The 15,001-nt window shown below is 41.6% G+C and overlaps 1 protein-coding gene across 1 annotated transcript in view; it reads left to right on the top strand.

The window, feature by feature from the left end:
• LOC127419861 (CCN family member 1-like) overlaps window positions 1–2,803 on the top strand; it is a 3,065-nt gene extending 262 nt beyond the window's left edge. The window contains exons 2-5 of the mRNA XM_051661630.1: window positions 534–747; window positions 1,029–1,373; window positions 1,482–1,678; window positions 1,786–2,803. Coding sequence (XP_051517590.1) covers window positions 534–747; window positions 1,029–1,373; window positions 1,482–1,678; window positions 1,786–2,088 — 1,059 coding nt within the window. The 3' untranslated portion in view covers window positions 2,089–2,803. The remainder of the gene's footprint in view (window positions 1–533; window positions 748–1,028; window positions 1,374–1,481; window positions 1,679–1,785) is intronic.
• The last annotated feature ends 12,198 nt before the right edge of the window (window positions 2,804–15,001 follow it).

The following is a 15,001-nucleotide window of genomic DNA, read 5'->3' as shown; positions in this document are numbered from 1 at the left end:
CAGTATAACTCTAACACACAATCATTCTCTATTTCACAAACTGCCCCTTTCAGAGTCACTTTAGAGGTGTAATGCATATGGATTAAAAGATGCACTTCATTTTCTCTCGCATTGATGTTAAAGCAGGCAATGAGGGGGCGTTCACACGTTCTTGCGTTCCATTAGCGCTATTTTTTAACTGTTGGTCCATGTGCGTCAGGCGGACCGTTGCGTCGCGTCCCGCAGCCATGTGCGTTGCGTTTTTAAACGTCTCTAGACCCCTGCGTTCTGTTCTCTTCCCTCTATCTGTCTTAGAACGCAAGAAGACGTTTTCCAATGTGAACACCCCCTAAAGTTGTATATGTGAGCGCTATATATTGTATAGCAGGACTATAGGAGGACTGTAGCCACTATAGATATTAATATTTACATTAGTGATCAATATAATACATGTTTTTCAAATGACACTTTTACATTTTTACATCAGTCTCGAACATCTGGTTTCATCCTTGACTGGTCGCTAAAGCCTGCTGTTTATTTTTCCCCCCATTCAGGTTTTCTCCAGTTGCCCGGCGACATGCTCGTGCCCGCTAGAGCTGCCCAAGTGCATGCCTGGAGTCAGTCTGGTATCGGATGGCTGCGGCTGCTGCAAAGTTTGTGCGAGACAGCTGAACGAAGACTGCAGCAAGACAGAGCCATGCGATCACACCAAAGGGCTGGAGTGCAACTTCGGGGCCAGCCATGGGGCCACTAGAGGCATCTGCCGAGGTATGTTTCTCATTATCCAAAGTAAAAGACACTGAATGGAAAGCATGTGTGCATTGGAGGGATGTCCTTCTGAAAACAGTGAAAATAACTTCTCATTGATATGCTGTAACCTGTGTGCTTGAATCAGAGATCCTTATGGTTACTTTTTAAGGGATAGTTCATCCAAAATGAAAATTCCAGTTTTTGGGTGAACTATTCCTTTTAAGAATCACTTTAAATGTCTATTGCATGTGGATAGTGACCACTAGATTAAAATGTGCTCTTCATTTTGTCTCTTGCAGCCAAATCCGAGGGCAGACCATGCGAGTACAACAGCAGGATCTATCAGAATGGAGAGAGTTTCCAACCCAACTGCAAGCATCAGTGCACGTGCATCGATGGGGCGGTGGGGTGCAATCCTTTGTGCCCACAAGAGCTCTCCCTGCCCACACTGGGCTGTGCCAACCCCAGACTGGTCAAAGTGCCGGGCCAGTGCTGCGAGGAATGGATTTGCGATGATGGAAAGCAAAAGGAGCCATCCGACAAGCTGTTTGGCAACGAACCAATAGTTGATGATTTCGAAAGCGACCTCACCAACAAGAACGAGCTCATCTCCATCATCAAGGATGGACTCAAATCTCTACCTGGTAAGCTCAAGTCTCTACCTGACCAATCAGACGGCCTAGAATAGCATGCATGTTTGGTTTACACATGTGATTGGGTGCAGTTTTAAAATGCGTTTTATTCATTCGCAGCGTTCCGATCGCAGCCAGAATCCCGCAGGTTCGAGAAGTGTTTAATCCAGACTACACCCTGGTCTCAATGCTCCAAGACCTGTGGCACTGGAATCTCCACTAGAATAACCAGTGACAACAGTGACTGCAAACTGGTGAAGGAGAGCAGGATCTGTGAAGTCCGTCCATGCAGTCAGTCACTACACGCTAGCCTGAAGGTAAGAGCCGTCTTCGAGTTTTGCAACATCCCTGCAAAACAAACGCATTGCATTGGCTGTCATTGGGTGCATCCAGCTTATCTTTTGGTTTTTGTCTTGCTTAACAGAAAGGAAAGAAATGCAACCGTACCAAGAAGTCCATGCAGCCTGTGAAGTTCACCTACACCGGATGCTCCAGCCTGAAAAAGTACCGTCCCAAGTACTGCGGCTCCTGCGTGGACGGCCGCTGCTGCAGTCCGCAGCAAACGCGCACCATCCGCGTCAAGTTCCGCTGCGAAGACGGAGAGACCTTCAACAAGAACGTCATGATGATCGAGTCCTGCAAGTGCACCTATAATTGCTCCCAAGGCAACAGCGCCTCCTACCCTTTCTACAGACTCTTCAATGACATCCACAAGTTCAGAGACTGAGCGGCAGGGAATCCCACCTCGACCCTTCCATGACCGGGGCCGCGTCATGAGTGATGTCACGACAGCCAATCGCAGCCCGGCTTCAATATCAGGGGGTCCACCTGCCACCCACTCAACTAACATCTCCTGTTGTAACTAGATTCCCACGGAATTACGGACTTACATTACAGGGACTTTGAAGTGCACTGTTTGCTGAGACCGCGTCAGCGTTTCGAACGGCTCGCTCCACACTGGAGCAATACGATTTATAGCTTCGTTACGGAGCAACCTGTAAAGATGAAATGAACTGTACAATGTAGTTGTTAATTTTAAATTTGTGATGTATATTTTGATGTCTAAATACAATGATCCAACCGGTAGACTTGTATGTGTGTATATTCCAATTTGTAGATATACACATGTGTAATTTAACGAACCTGTTCAAGTAAACGACGCCAGGTTGAGTTTGTCCAACTAGCCCACGGTAACTCTCCCCTCGTAAAGTGGGTGATCGCATCCTTGTTGTTTGGCAGCTATAGAAAACCAATTCCACAACATGAATAACAACTTAATGAGTTGACTTAAACATTGAATGAATGTTTTATTATTGTTATTAATATTATTTATCTTGAATTGTAGCTCTTTTATTTGAATGTTGTCATCCTGGAATAAAGTGTAAAAATTATCTATGATCTAATTTTATGTTACAAATAAAAAGATTTATTTATGAATTGAACACCTTGAATGCTCATTGCTTCCTTGAACACACATCAGAGAAAGATGTTGGAGAAGTTACAGAGCAAAAAAACAAAAACAAAACCAGATCATTCATCAGACATTCTAACTAGACATTCCTCAAACCTTTCAACAACAGCTATAAAGCACTAAGAATGAGGGGTTGGTTATATAACAGCCATTCTGGAACTCTCTTCCTCTCTCTGTTGAATGTAATGCTATTGATGAACCAAAAGACTTGACTTGCATCCTACAGATTTAAATGAGAATACTGGATGCTTTTCCAAAAGAGTTCTCTGAGCAGAAAGTCTCTCTAGTCCACAGGGTTCAAGCTAAATTTCACATAGAACTAAACCATCAGGCATAACAGGGTAGAGAAGTCGTTTCAAAGTCAAACAACTCACCAACCAATTTACAGATCCATGAGATTAATGAATATGGATCTTATCTTTAATATATGACCTTTAACGACACTATATAAAAACTCATTATAAAAGCCAAGATCTGTTAGGCATCTGTCCATCTTGCCTGGAATGATATTTATCTCCAGTGAAGTTTGATCCAGGTGAAGGAAATACATCTGTGGAATGTATCGGTGGATTACAGCGCAGACGCACTGATGGTCGGCAGATGTTGGAAAATATTTGGAAGCGGCTTATTCCTTTTGGGACGTCCTGCTAAAAATATGCCACTTCTGGAATAGCAAAAATCCTGAAACCCGAGCCAGACTGGCTTTAAGATATCCAACCAGACAACGGCAACAGAAACGGATGGTTCTTTCACACCATATGGGCCCCTGAGACATGGAAAGGACACAAAAATTAGGGTTATATCAGAGTAGGACAACAATCCAAACGTTTCCTGGAGATACGACAATGCAGCCAACGTCAGTAGCCATCCAACTTCTAAAAAAGGGGATCAAATGACAAGAAGACAAATAAACAAGGCAGACAGTACAGCTCTGAAGGTTAATCAGGTGGATGGAAAACCCCTCAGGTGAACTGAAGAAATGGGCCAGATATAGCAGATGTCCATTCAGTTTTCCACTGGGTGTGTTATAACGGGGCCAGAATGTGTCTCTGTTACGCAAGAACGTCTTGATTGTTCTTGTTTGAGACTTTATTTTTTCATGACCACCTCTAATCACACATATGATCCATACAGATAGATCATGACATAAGGTTTCTTTTTATTGTGCTGGAGCTCATATGCATCATTACTTCAATCCTGAAATCTTTTGTTTCCTCTTACTCAGTAGTGCGCCCTCCCTAGGTCCATCACTGATGACCCCTAGCGGTCACTTCTAAAGCTGCCACTGTGGTTTAGTTCCCTCCTTCAAGTCTATATGGCTTTTTCAATTGTTTTATCATCCGCCAGTCAAAAACTGACAACCTCAGTGCATCTAAATGGTGTTGTACTACCATTCATTGACCTTTATGGTGAGAAATTCCACGAAACTCCACATCCACTACTTCTCAACAAGTAGGAGATTGTTGGTTTCAAATTATGTGCAGCTAGAGCAACACTTACAAAGACTCACACTCATGATGTAAAAGGGAATTGTTACTGTTAGAGCTCTAAACTAGCCATGACAGACAGCACACACACCTCATTTCACACAGATGGTGCATGTAAGCAATGATGACATGGCGCAGACAGTGTTACATAAGAGTTAATGATAAACTTCATGAAAATCAGCCTGCGCGTCGAGTCTGAGGAGGCAAAAACTTGTTTATTTGCTCAAACTGCGGAGTGAATGTAAAATCTAGCATATGTATCACCCTCTGTGGAAAAGGGTTTGAAGGTCAGACTGTGGTAGATTATCGTTGGTGTCATCTTCAAATCCATGTGCTGCAACATTTGACATACGATTACTAAGAAATGCTCGAGTTTGCTAAATTCATCAAATCTGCAGACGGCAACCCCACAGACCACCCACAGTCTGATGCATGTTACATATAGAAACGGCACATGCTGGCTGAAATTGCAAGTCTGGATTTGATTGGCTGGCACTTCACACCACTTCTACTTCCAGGACTTAAGATGCACCATAAAGCCAAAGTATAATTCGGTTTTCCGTGCGTGACGCAAATTTTGTCATTAGCACAGTATGTGGACTGTCCGTGCGCGGCCCATATTGTATTGACATGCGGACAGTCTGCATCTTTACATGTTGTTGTTGACAGTACTAAAGAGTGTCACAAACCAGCAATAATGTGCATGTGTTGAACACGTCCGTATGGGCTCACCGCCAATAGAGCGCAACAGTCTGGTTTCGGAAGTCAACAGATTTGTATTTTTTTTAATTTTCTCCCCAATTTGGAATGCCCAGTTCCCAGTGCACTCTAAGTCCTTGTGGTGGCGTAGTGACTCGCCTCACTCCGGGTGGCAGAGGATGAATCTCAGTTGTCTCCATGTCTGAGACCGTCAATCTGCGCATCTTATTACGTGGCTTGTTGAGCGCGTTACCGTGGAGACATAGCACATGTGGAGGATTCACGGCATACACCGCGGCATCCACACACAACTTACCACGCACCCTACTGAGAGCGAACCACATTATAGTGACTACGAGGAGGTTACTCCATGTGACTCTACCCTCCCTAGCAACCAGGCCAATTTGGTTGCTTAGGAGACCTGGCTGGAGTCACTCAGCATGCCCTGGATTTGAACTCGTGACTCCAGGTGTGGCAGTTAGCGTCAATACTCGAAGAGCTACCCAGGCCCCCATCAACTGATTTTTAACTATAACTTATAAACCGTTAGCTGAGAGGTTGTTAATCGATGACGTGCTTCTGTTAAAGCAATGACTCCACATTATTTCAACGTAATTTTTTGGCAGAGGCTATATGCACTAAGTGCAAATAGTGGCAGATACTATTTGCACCCCTAATTAAATACTAACAAGGCATCACTGCAGTGTATTTATTGTGTTTATTTAGAGTCCCAAAGATACCATACACCAACCCTTAACCCTTAACCTAACCCTAACCTTCCTTTACAAAAATTAACCATGGTTTTGCTACAGTAGCCATAGTATAACTATGGTATTTTATAGTAACCACAAAATTAAACATGTTTACTATGTTAACACCATATTACTGTAGTAACACCATGGTTAATTGCATTAAAACTATGGCTTCCGCCAAAAAACATGGCTGCTACAATATTATCAAACCTTTCTCGCAACTCTCTGACCTTCATCTTGAACAAACCACTGTGAGAAAATCAACCTTTATATTCATTTTATTTATTATTGTAAGTAGTAATAAAGAAAAATATTAAGAGTGGAAACAGGAAACAGGGTAAAAAGGAGGATCTGAACCCAGGTCGTCAGCACGGAAAAAGCACATCCATACATCCATGTCTTTACACACTAAGCCATTGCAGCAGTGCTTGAGGGTGCCGTTTGTCTTTAATTTCATTGTTTCCACCACACTATTTGAGTGCAAATAGCTGCACTGAGTGGCAGATGCTTTTTACACCAAGTGCAAATAGTCACTCAGTCATTTTTTAGTTGAAATAACTAAGAAATCCTGCAGAGCAACACTCCACCAATCGGAGAACCACATCAAAGTGGGCCAAAAGAGCTCTGCAGCAACTGCCCACTACCATGACTCACTGCGAATGGTACAACTGAGTCACTCTCCCTATACTTTTAAACTACTTGTATATTTGCAAATATCTATATACGCACACTGAGCACTTTATTAGGAACACTATGGTCTTAATAAAGTGCCTGACGTTGTCTTCTACTGTTGTAGCCCATCCACCTCAATGTTCGACGTGTTGTGCATTCTGAGATGCTATTCTGCTCACTACAATTTTACAGAGTGGTTACCTGAGTTACTGTAGTCTTTCTGTCAGCTCAAAACAGTCTGGCCATTCTCCGTTGACCTCTCTCATCAACAAGGCATTTCCGTCCTCAGAACTGCCACTTACTGGATGTTTTTTGTTTTTGGCACCATTCTGAGTAAACTGTAGAGACTGTTGTGCGTGAAAATCCCAAGAGATCAGCAGTTACAGAAATACTAAAATCAGCCTGTCTGGCACCAACAATCATGCCATGGTTGAAATCACTGAGATCACATTTTTTCCCCAAATCTGATGGTTGATTTACACTCCTGACCCATATCTGAATGATTTTATGCATTGCACTGCTGCCGCACAATTGGCTGACTAGATAAATCACAAATCACAAAAAAAGTATACTAGGCTTTAGTGTTTACAAGGCACCTGGATGACTCAATAGCCGCTTTTCCACCATCGGGCCAGTGCGGGCCAGAGCTGTCTATCAACTGGTCAGACGTGGCCATTAGCCTTGGGACCTCAAGCCGCCAGACCAAAATCGATCTGCATTCCCACTATTGGGCCAATAGCCCCGCAGCATTGCCCTAAAACCCGCCCTTAATACGCCGCCCTGGTGCCAACGTCACACACCCTGCCCATTTCACAAGCAAGAGGGAAGCTCAAGCTAAAGTGTCAGACTCTGGAGACTAGCTAACCCTCAAAATGAAAATGGTGGGGACTGAAGCTGCCGTTTGTTTGCTTATTTTGGTCTTTGCTTGGTGGAAAGCCAGAGCTGACTCAGCAAAACACTTCCTTTGACATTGACCCCGCCTCAATGCCCAGTTGGCCTTCTTTGGCCCAAGGGTAATCGGTGGGCCAAAGGCGCTTGAGCTAGTCAGTGAATTTTTTTGATGCACTCAATAGCAAGTAAACTAGATATCCACATGCAGAATTGTATATTCACCTTTGTTTATTTTTCCCAAACTGGTCTATTACTGTGGTAAACAAACTGGTTGGTCGCTTACAGGTCAATCAGGTGGTCTCTGTGGTCTTCTGTCGAAGTCTGCAATTCTTGGCCAGAATAAGCTGCAATCACACAGACAAAAGGTGCTTTATATATAGAATGTATCTAGTGATGATAATATTTATGTCAAGTATTGAGCAAGAAGGGATGATCCCCAAATGACAGGCGAGTGCAGAGTCCCTGATCAATATACTGTAGTGTAATCAAAGTGCAAAGGCTTTCAGAGTGACTTATGCAAGAAAGAAGCCAAAACTTCTGGGCCTAGTTACTGATTATGGGATATTATAATGAGAGCTGCACGAGCTAATGAGGAAAACGAGGATAAATATTAAGAATGCAAAGGAACTAGATTTTTAGTAGTGTTTGTCCATGCAAAACTCGCCAGCTTGATGCCAGGACATTTTCATGTGTTTGCTGTTGAGTGTTTAACATGTTGCATTGCGGTTGCTAGAAGGTTTTAGGTTGTTATTAGTCTTTAGAGCAAGTGCATGTATGCTTTCATTGGTAAAACAAAAGTGCAATTAACTAGCATGCTTTATGTTATAAACTCCCAAATAAGGACACTTGTTCACCAGTCCACCCTGTTTAGTTGTGTTGTTTCTCCTGTCTAGCCGCAGTTTTATCTCGCCTGCTGTAAATGGAAACACTCAACAATCACTCCAGATGAGAATGTTCTTATCACAGTGGAGCTCCTCTGATACACTTCCTGTTTGCTGTATTTTCAGCATAAATACAGCTAATCTCACCCGTTAGGGGCAGAACATGTGCTCAGTGATCTGAAAACACACATCCGGTCCAAACGCACATAATGCTGGAGTTTAGAGATAGGAGACACTGTCAGCTATTTTGCATTTGTAATGCAATTTTCTTGCACTGTTTTGTTCATTACATAATAGGATAAAGTATTTCACACAGTGTGCTCTGTTGTATACTGCACATTTTGGCAAACGCAGCAGGTTATCAAAGTACTTCATGTACACAGAAAATTCACAAAGTACAGCGGACAGTATACTGTTGCAAGAAAAATTGTTAACCCTTTGATTAACCCTCCTATGGTTTTCAAAAATGGCACCTTCCTTTGGTATTTGCGGTCATTTTTGCCCGGAAGGATTAGATGTGTAACCTTTTTTTTTTTTTTTTTTTTATGATGATGATGATACATTTGAGATATACATTTGGAGATATATTTAGTCATTATCAAACTATTATTTGTCAAAGTTTAGCATTTTAAAATTGTTTTTGCAGTTTATGTCATTATGTTTGCAATCAAACCTGACCATGGTGTTACAAAGAGAAGACACAGAATAAGCATTTTTCTACCAATAATTTATTTCAAACATAAAAATGTTATAACTCAAAGTAAATGTGTAATAGTATGTGGCAATAATTAGAGTATAAAATAGAAGAATCAGAGTAAACATTTTGCAATTTCAAACTTTCTTTAATAAACATTTATTTTGCAAACGTGTGTGTGTGTGCGTGTGCGTGTGTGTGTGTGTGTGTGTGTGTGTGTGTGTGTGTGTGTGTGTGAGTGTCAGATTGCTGTCATCAGCTGGAAAACAACAGATGACTTGTAATGCCAAAAATGACCAAAAGATGTCTGTAGAGCTCCACTTATTGATGCCCTGGTTCTGTGTGTGTTTTGCATAGTGAGTGTGTTATCGTCTCAACCCTTCAGTGTGTGTGTTTAGCATTGTGGCTGATTGATTGATTGTATTTGACAGATAAAAAAATTGCTTTGTTTTTTGGTCTTTCCCATTCATTTTCAATGGTCGGTCAATTTTGAACGCGAATATCAAAGGTGTCGCTTTTTTTGTTTTGTTTTTTATGACCACTTCGAATCAAGCCCAATTTTTTTTGTATGTTCAGATGGCAAATGGAGGAAAAGTCACCAAGTATTGTACTGCTCAGATAAAGGAAACTATTTTTATTAATTTTTACAAATTTATTTCTGTAAAAAATGACCGAATACCATAGGAGGGTTAACCCTTTGAAAAAAAAAAAAAAAAACACAACCCAAGCATAAACTAAGAGGCCTACAAGTGAACTCACCTCATAACGGCATAAACAAAAGAGACATAACTCAAGCGGGTCACACAAAACTGACATCACTCACAAACACACGGCATCACAGATGCTGGAAACACGGTTTATTTAAGAGGCACATACAAACACGGCCACATAAATACACAAACAAATGCCATAACTCTTCAAACGAATGGCAAAAAACCCTAAATGTTTAATTTTAAATACATCAGTCTGACAATCCTGTAAATCAAATATGTTGGTAATTTCTAAACAGTAACTAGGTTCCCACATGCAATTTTAATGCACATAATGGGCCTTATTCATAAAACAAGAGCATAGCGAACTCCTGTGTAAATCGTTCATAAATACATTCTTACGTAAACCGTTGTCTTGAACTGAATGCAACAATCCATGTAGGAATGATTTTACAAACGATTTACACAGAACTTCGTATGTTTTAGCAAGTTTTCCATGAATAATAAGAGCATGCTGGCTGTCTTAGATTAAATGAATGCAAATTTATCACCGAAAGCACGTTATAGCCTCAGTTACATAGCAAAGTCATTAGAATGTACACAATTTGGTGAGTTCATTAAAAGCAAATAATTTTTTCAGTTGGATGCAGAAAGTCAGTCAGTTTGTGCTTCTCCATGAACACAGTGACATGTTGTGACATCTCTGATCATGCTTATCAGAACTTAAACCATATCAGTCACCAAAACTCTCTGTTACTGCCTTGGCAACCAGCATTGCTTCTGTCATTATCTGATTTTATTTCTAAAGCATTATCTCATATCTTGTGATTATCAGACTCGGGGTTCATGGACAGTTTGATGGCTAACACGGCCGCTAACATCCCTCACGCTATCACAGATACTTTCATTGCAAATATCAGCACCCTCGCTAACATAAACATTAGCATTTTTTGCACCCATGCTATCAGAGATATTAGCTTTATGTGCATGTTCATCACGGATATCTGCATGAATGTGACCCTCGCTAGCATGAACATTAGCACTCTCTGCACCTCCGTTATCGATGACCTTAGCCTTGCTAGCTCCTTCATCGTGGATATGATAGCATTCTTCACCCAAAATATCATAAATATTAGCATGATTTCCATTTGCAGTACAGATATCTGTGGGAATGAAAGCATAAACATTAACACTGTCTGCACTTAGGCTATCATTGAGATTAGCCTGGCTAGTACCTTTGCATTGGATATTTGTCGGAATGTGACCATCAATAGCGTAAACGTTTGCATATCCTCCATGCACGGTATCACAGATATTAGCATGACTAGCGCCTTCACTGTGGATATCTGTAGGAATGTGACCGTCACTAGTGTAAACATTAGCATTATCTGCACCTGTCTGATCACTGACATTAACATGACTTGCACTTTTGCAGATATCTGTAGGAATGTGACTGTCACTAGCATAAACGCTTGCATTTTCTCCACCCGCACTCTCAAAGATATTCGCCTCACTCTCACCCTCATCTCAGCAACGTGTAGGAATATGACCCTCACTAGCAACAGAAGCATTTTCCTTATCCATGCAATCTCAGATATTAACCTGACTAGCATCATCACTACAGTTGTCTATAGAAATGTGACTATCACTAGTATTCTCTGCACCCATGCTATATGGGACATTAGCTTGATTTGAACCTTCACAATGGATGTCTGAACGAATGTGGCCGTCACAAGCATCAGTGTTAGCATTTCCTTTACCCATGCTACTTTGAATGTTATCCTGGCCTTTACTCTCACCAGTAGCAATATGTGGACATGATAAACCCTGACTTTTAATGATACAAGCTTGAAAAGAGCCATACTGGGTACAGTCATACTGGCTATCAACATTATCGTAACTGCTGTCCTGAATACAATCTGTCTCTAGAAGTATCACGACTGATGTCTTGCCTTCAGTCATGAGGAGAAACGTCAAACATCTGACTAACTTCACACTGTATGCTAATGTCATCGAACTCCCTTGTATGGATCTGGATGGAATCGTCAACACCAGAGCTGGAACTAATGTGATAATCGTCAACAAAACTGCTCAAAGTCTGTGTCATCCTGACCACCAACATCTCCGAGACCCTGAGAAACAATCGTAGTTTCTTCAGTTCTACTATCGAGGTTTATTGCAGCTGTCAGGTGGTTTTGGACTTCACCGTCTAGCTCTGCATCCTCAACATACTGTAGTCTCCATTTCCAACTCGAGGCTACCAAGGTGGCCTTGGTTCCCTTAATTCTCTTCCTTATTACTATCATTCTCATCATCCTTTTTGTCATCAACATGGCTGCCAGCATCTTGATATGTTTCGGGTGCCTTATTTGAATTTTTCTCAAGGGTACCATTGACACCATCATGTTCTTCATCACTTCCATCCTCTTCTTCACTTCAGACCACTCCATTTTTCAACTCATCATCCTCTGAGATTATCTTTGGCCTCTTTACAACATGCACAAGAGTTTTAGAAAGTGTGTCTGCTTTGGTACCTGAGGTTCTGGAGATGCCCGCAACACCTTGGGCAGTAATCGAATGCTCTAGAAGGACCAGAGAAAGCAATTAAGAACTTTCATAGAGCTTTGAATGATGCATAAAACATGCACTACATGGGCAAAAGTATGTGGACACCCCTTTCTAATTAATGAGTTTGGCTATTTCAGCTACACCTATTATTTCAGGTGCATAAAATCAAGAATACAAGAGCTCAATAACTTTCAATGTGGCACTGTCATAGGATGCCAACTTAAAATGATTTACTTAGTCTAGTGTGGAAGAACTTGACTGGCCTGCACAAAGTCAAGACCTGAACCCTATTGAACACCATTGGGATGAACTGGACCTCACTGATGCTCTTTTGTCAAAATGGGAGCAAACCCCTGCAACCATGTTTAAAATCTCATGAAAACCTGACAATTGGCGAAGTCCACAAAAACAAAAAGTCAGGCTGTATCTCAGCAATGCTTTGTCTTATCAAAATGAAACTTGTTGTGCATAACTGCAACCATGATTTGAGGGTACATGCCAAGTTTGGTGGCAGCGCCACCTATGGGTCAAGAATGCCCATAAACCTCCAACAGTTTTTGAAGGTGTTTTTGGATTCTGTGGGTCTTACTGTATCTGATGACAGATTTTTCTGACATCAGCCATATTGCCCCTCTGCTATTTTGAATTTTAATATAAAGTGATGCTTTGAATACTTTCTTGGATTTAAAAGAAATTGGCATGCATAAATGACATCATGTCCTGAGGCTATTTGAGCAGTTTGGAGACAGCGCCACCTATAGTTCAAAATAAAACTGCCTGGATAGCATGGTTAGCATGCTACCTACACGCTATGATTGCTTAGCATGTTAATCGGTTAGCATGCTAACTGTATGGCATTCTATCTTTTAAGGCTAATTGGCTATCTTGCTATCAGTAAGCAACATTAGCTTAGCATGTCAATCGGTAAGCATGCTAACCAATGCTTTTGTGTGCAGACTCTAAACTTGATATCTTTGCCATTGCTCTTTGTCGTCTTATAGACGACTTATCAATTATGTGGCGTAGTGGATAAGGCTCTGGACTACGAAACCAAAGGTGGGTGTTTTGCTAATTTTACAGTTGTGCCTGTGTTGTACTGGAGCTCTTTGCATTGTGCATAGTGAATGCCAGCAGGACTTGGTCCCGATCATTGCAGCTTGTATCTACATTTAATGCCATGTTTTTGTAAATTAAATGCACATATGGGTGTGGCATTCGAGTGTCCACATACTTTCAGAAATAGAGTGTAACAAATGTCAACAAACCCTGATGTAGAATCAGTTTCTCCAACCCACATCCAAATTTTATTAGCAAATTACGTGAAAATTGGTCACAGGTTGGCCACAGCAAGTAAACACACTAAATTAAAAAGCTACAGGCAGCATGACGTGCACTGTAACGGTTGAGCTTTCCAAGAACAAAGATTGGCCACAAAATTAAGTCGATAATGAGGCAATAACGATGAATTGTACGATGTACTTTCGCTCGGTAATGCAAAATGATCACACTGCTTCTGAAGCGCTGTTGCATAGTGCCGAATGGCATCATGACAGCAGACCCCTGCTGGTTGGCTCTGTTCTTCTGTTTGTTCAGTTTCGCACCTTCTTCTTTTGTTAAGCAACCCTCTTCTTCTGACCTTTTACAAGTGCTTGAGTTACGCAATGGCCACAATAAGTAGCACACGTGTTCTGCATAGAAGCATGTTGTGTAAATGTGTTGTGTAAGTTTGTAGGAGCTCCCTCTGCGTTCTCCATAAATGCCTTGATGGGGAGATAAACACTATAAATAACTTACACACCGAGTCAAAGCAAACCCGCTTAAATGTTGCTTGAGCTTTTCTCAGAAGTAATTTCAATTTCTGAGCCATTTTTGCAATGACTTTTAGTCAAATGTTTTTAAGTGGATGAATGAAGTAGAGTTCAGCATATTTACTATCAACATATTCCACTAACATATGGCAAACACAAAGTGTCACGATACTGGATGTCTTCATATTCACCTCTATATATATTGCTTTATCATTTAAAATCTAACACACTTCTTTTTTTAGAAATGTTCTGCTTGAAAAGTGTGTTTGTGCTCCTTTCTTTAAAACACACGTGATTTGGTATGATATTTTATTATATAATCCAAGAACATTTTAAAATGTGACTAATGTGTCTGAATAAGTTTTTGGGCCACTCTATGAAGAATGTTAGACTACAATGGTCATGTGAGCGGCAGAACTGGACCTTGGAGTAGTGGAAGAAGGTCGCCTGGTCTGATGAGTCCCGTTTTATTTTACATCACGTGGACAGCCATGTATGTGTGCGCTGTTTACCTGGGGAAGTGATGGCACTAGGAGGCACTGTGGGAAGACAACTAGCCAGTGGAGGGAGTGTGATGCTCTGGGCAATGTTCTGCTGGGAAACCATTCATGTACCACCTACCTAAACATAGTTGCAGTCCAGGTACACCCCTTCACGGCAGTGGTATTCCCTGATGGCAGTGGCCTCTTTCAGCAGGATAATGAGCCCTGCCACACTGCACACATTGTTCGGGAATGGTTTGAGGAACATGATGAGTTCAAGGTGTTGCCCTGGCCTCCAAATTCCCCAGATCTCAATCCGATTGAGCATCTGTGGGATATGCTGGACCAACAAGTCCAATCCACGGGGGCTCCACCTCGCAACTTACAGGACTTGAAGGATCTGCTGCTAATGTCTTGGTGCCAGATACCACAGGACACATTCAGGGGTCTTGTAGAGTCCATGCCTCGGCGGGTTGGCGCTGTTTTGATTGGCACACGGAGGACCAACAGCATATTAGGCATAAT

This window comes from Myxocyprinus asiaticus, chromosome 29 (genome assembly GCF_019703515.2).
Source record: "Myxocyprinus asiaticus isolate MX2 ecotype Aquarium Trade chromosome 29, UBuf_Myxa_2, whole genome shotgun sequence".
Lineage (NCBI taxonomy): Eukaryota > Metazoa > Chordata > Actinopteri > Cypriniformes > Catostomidae > Myxocyprinus > Myxocyprinus asiaticus.
The sequence above is the reverse complement of the archived record's forward strand: the minus strand, read 5'-3'. Positions and strand labels throughout refer to the sequence as shown.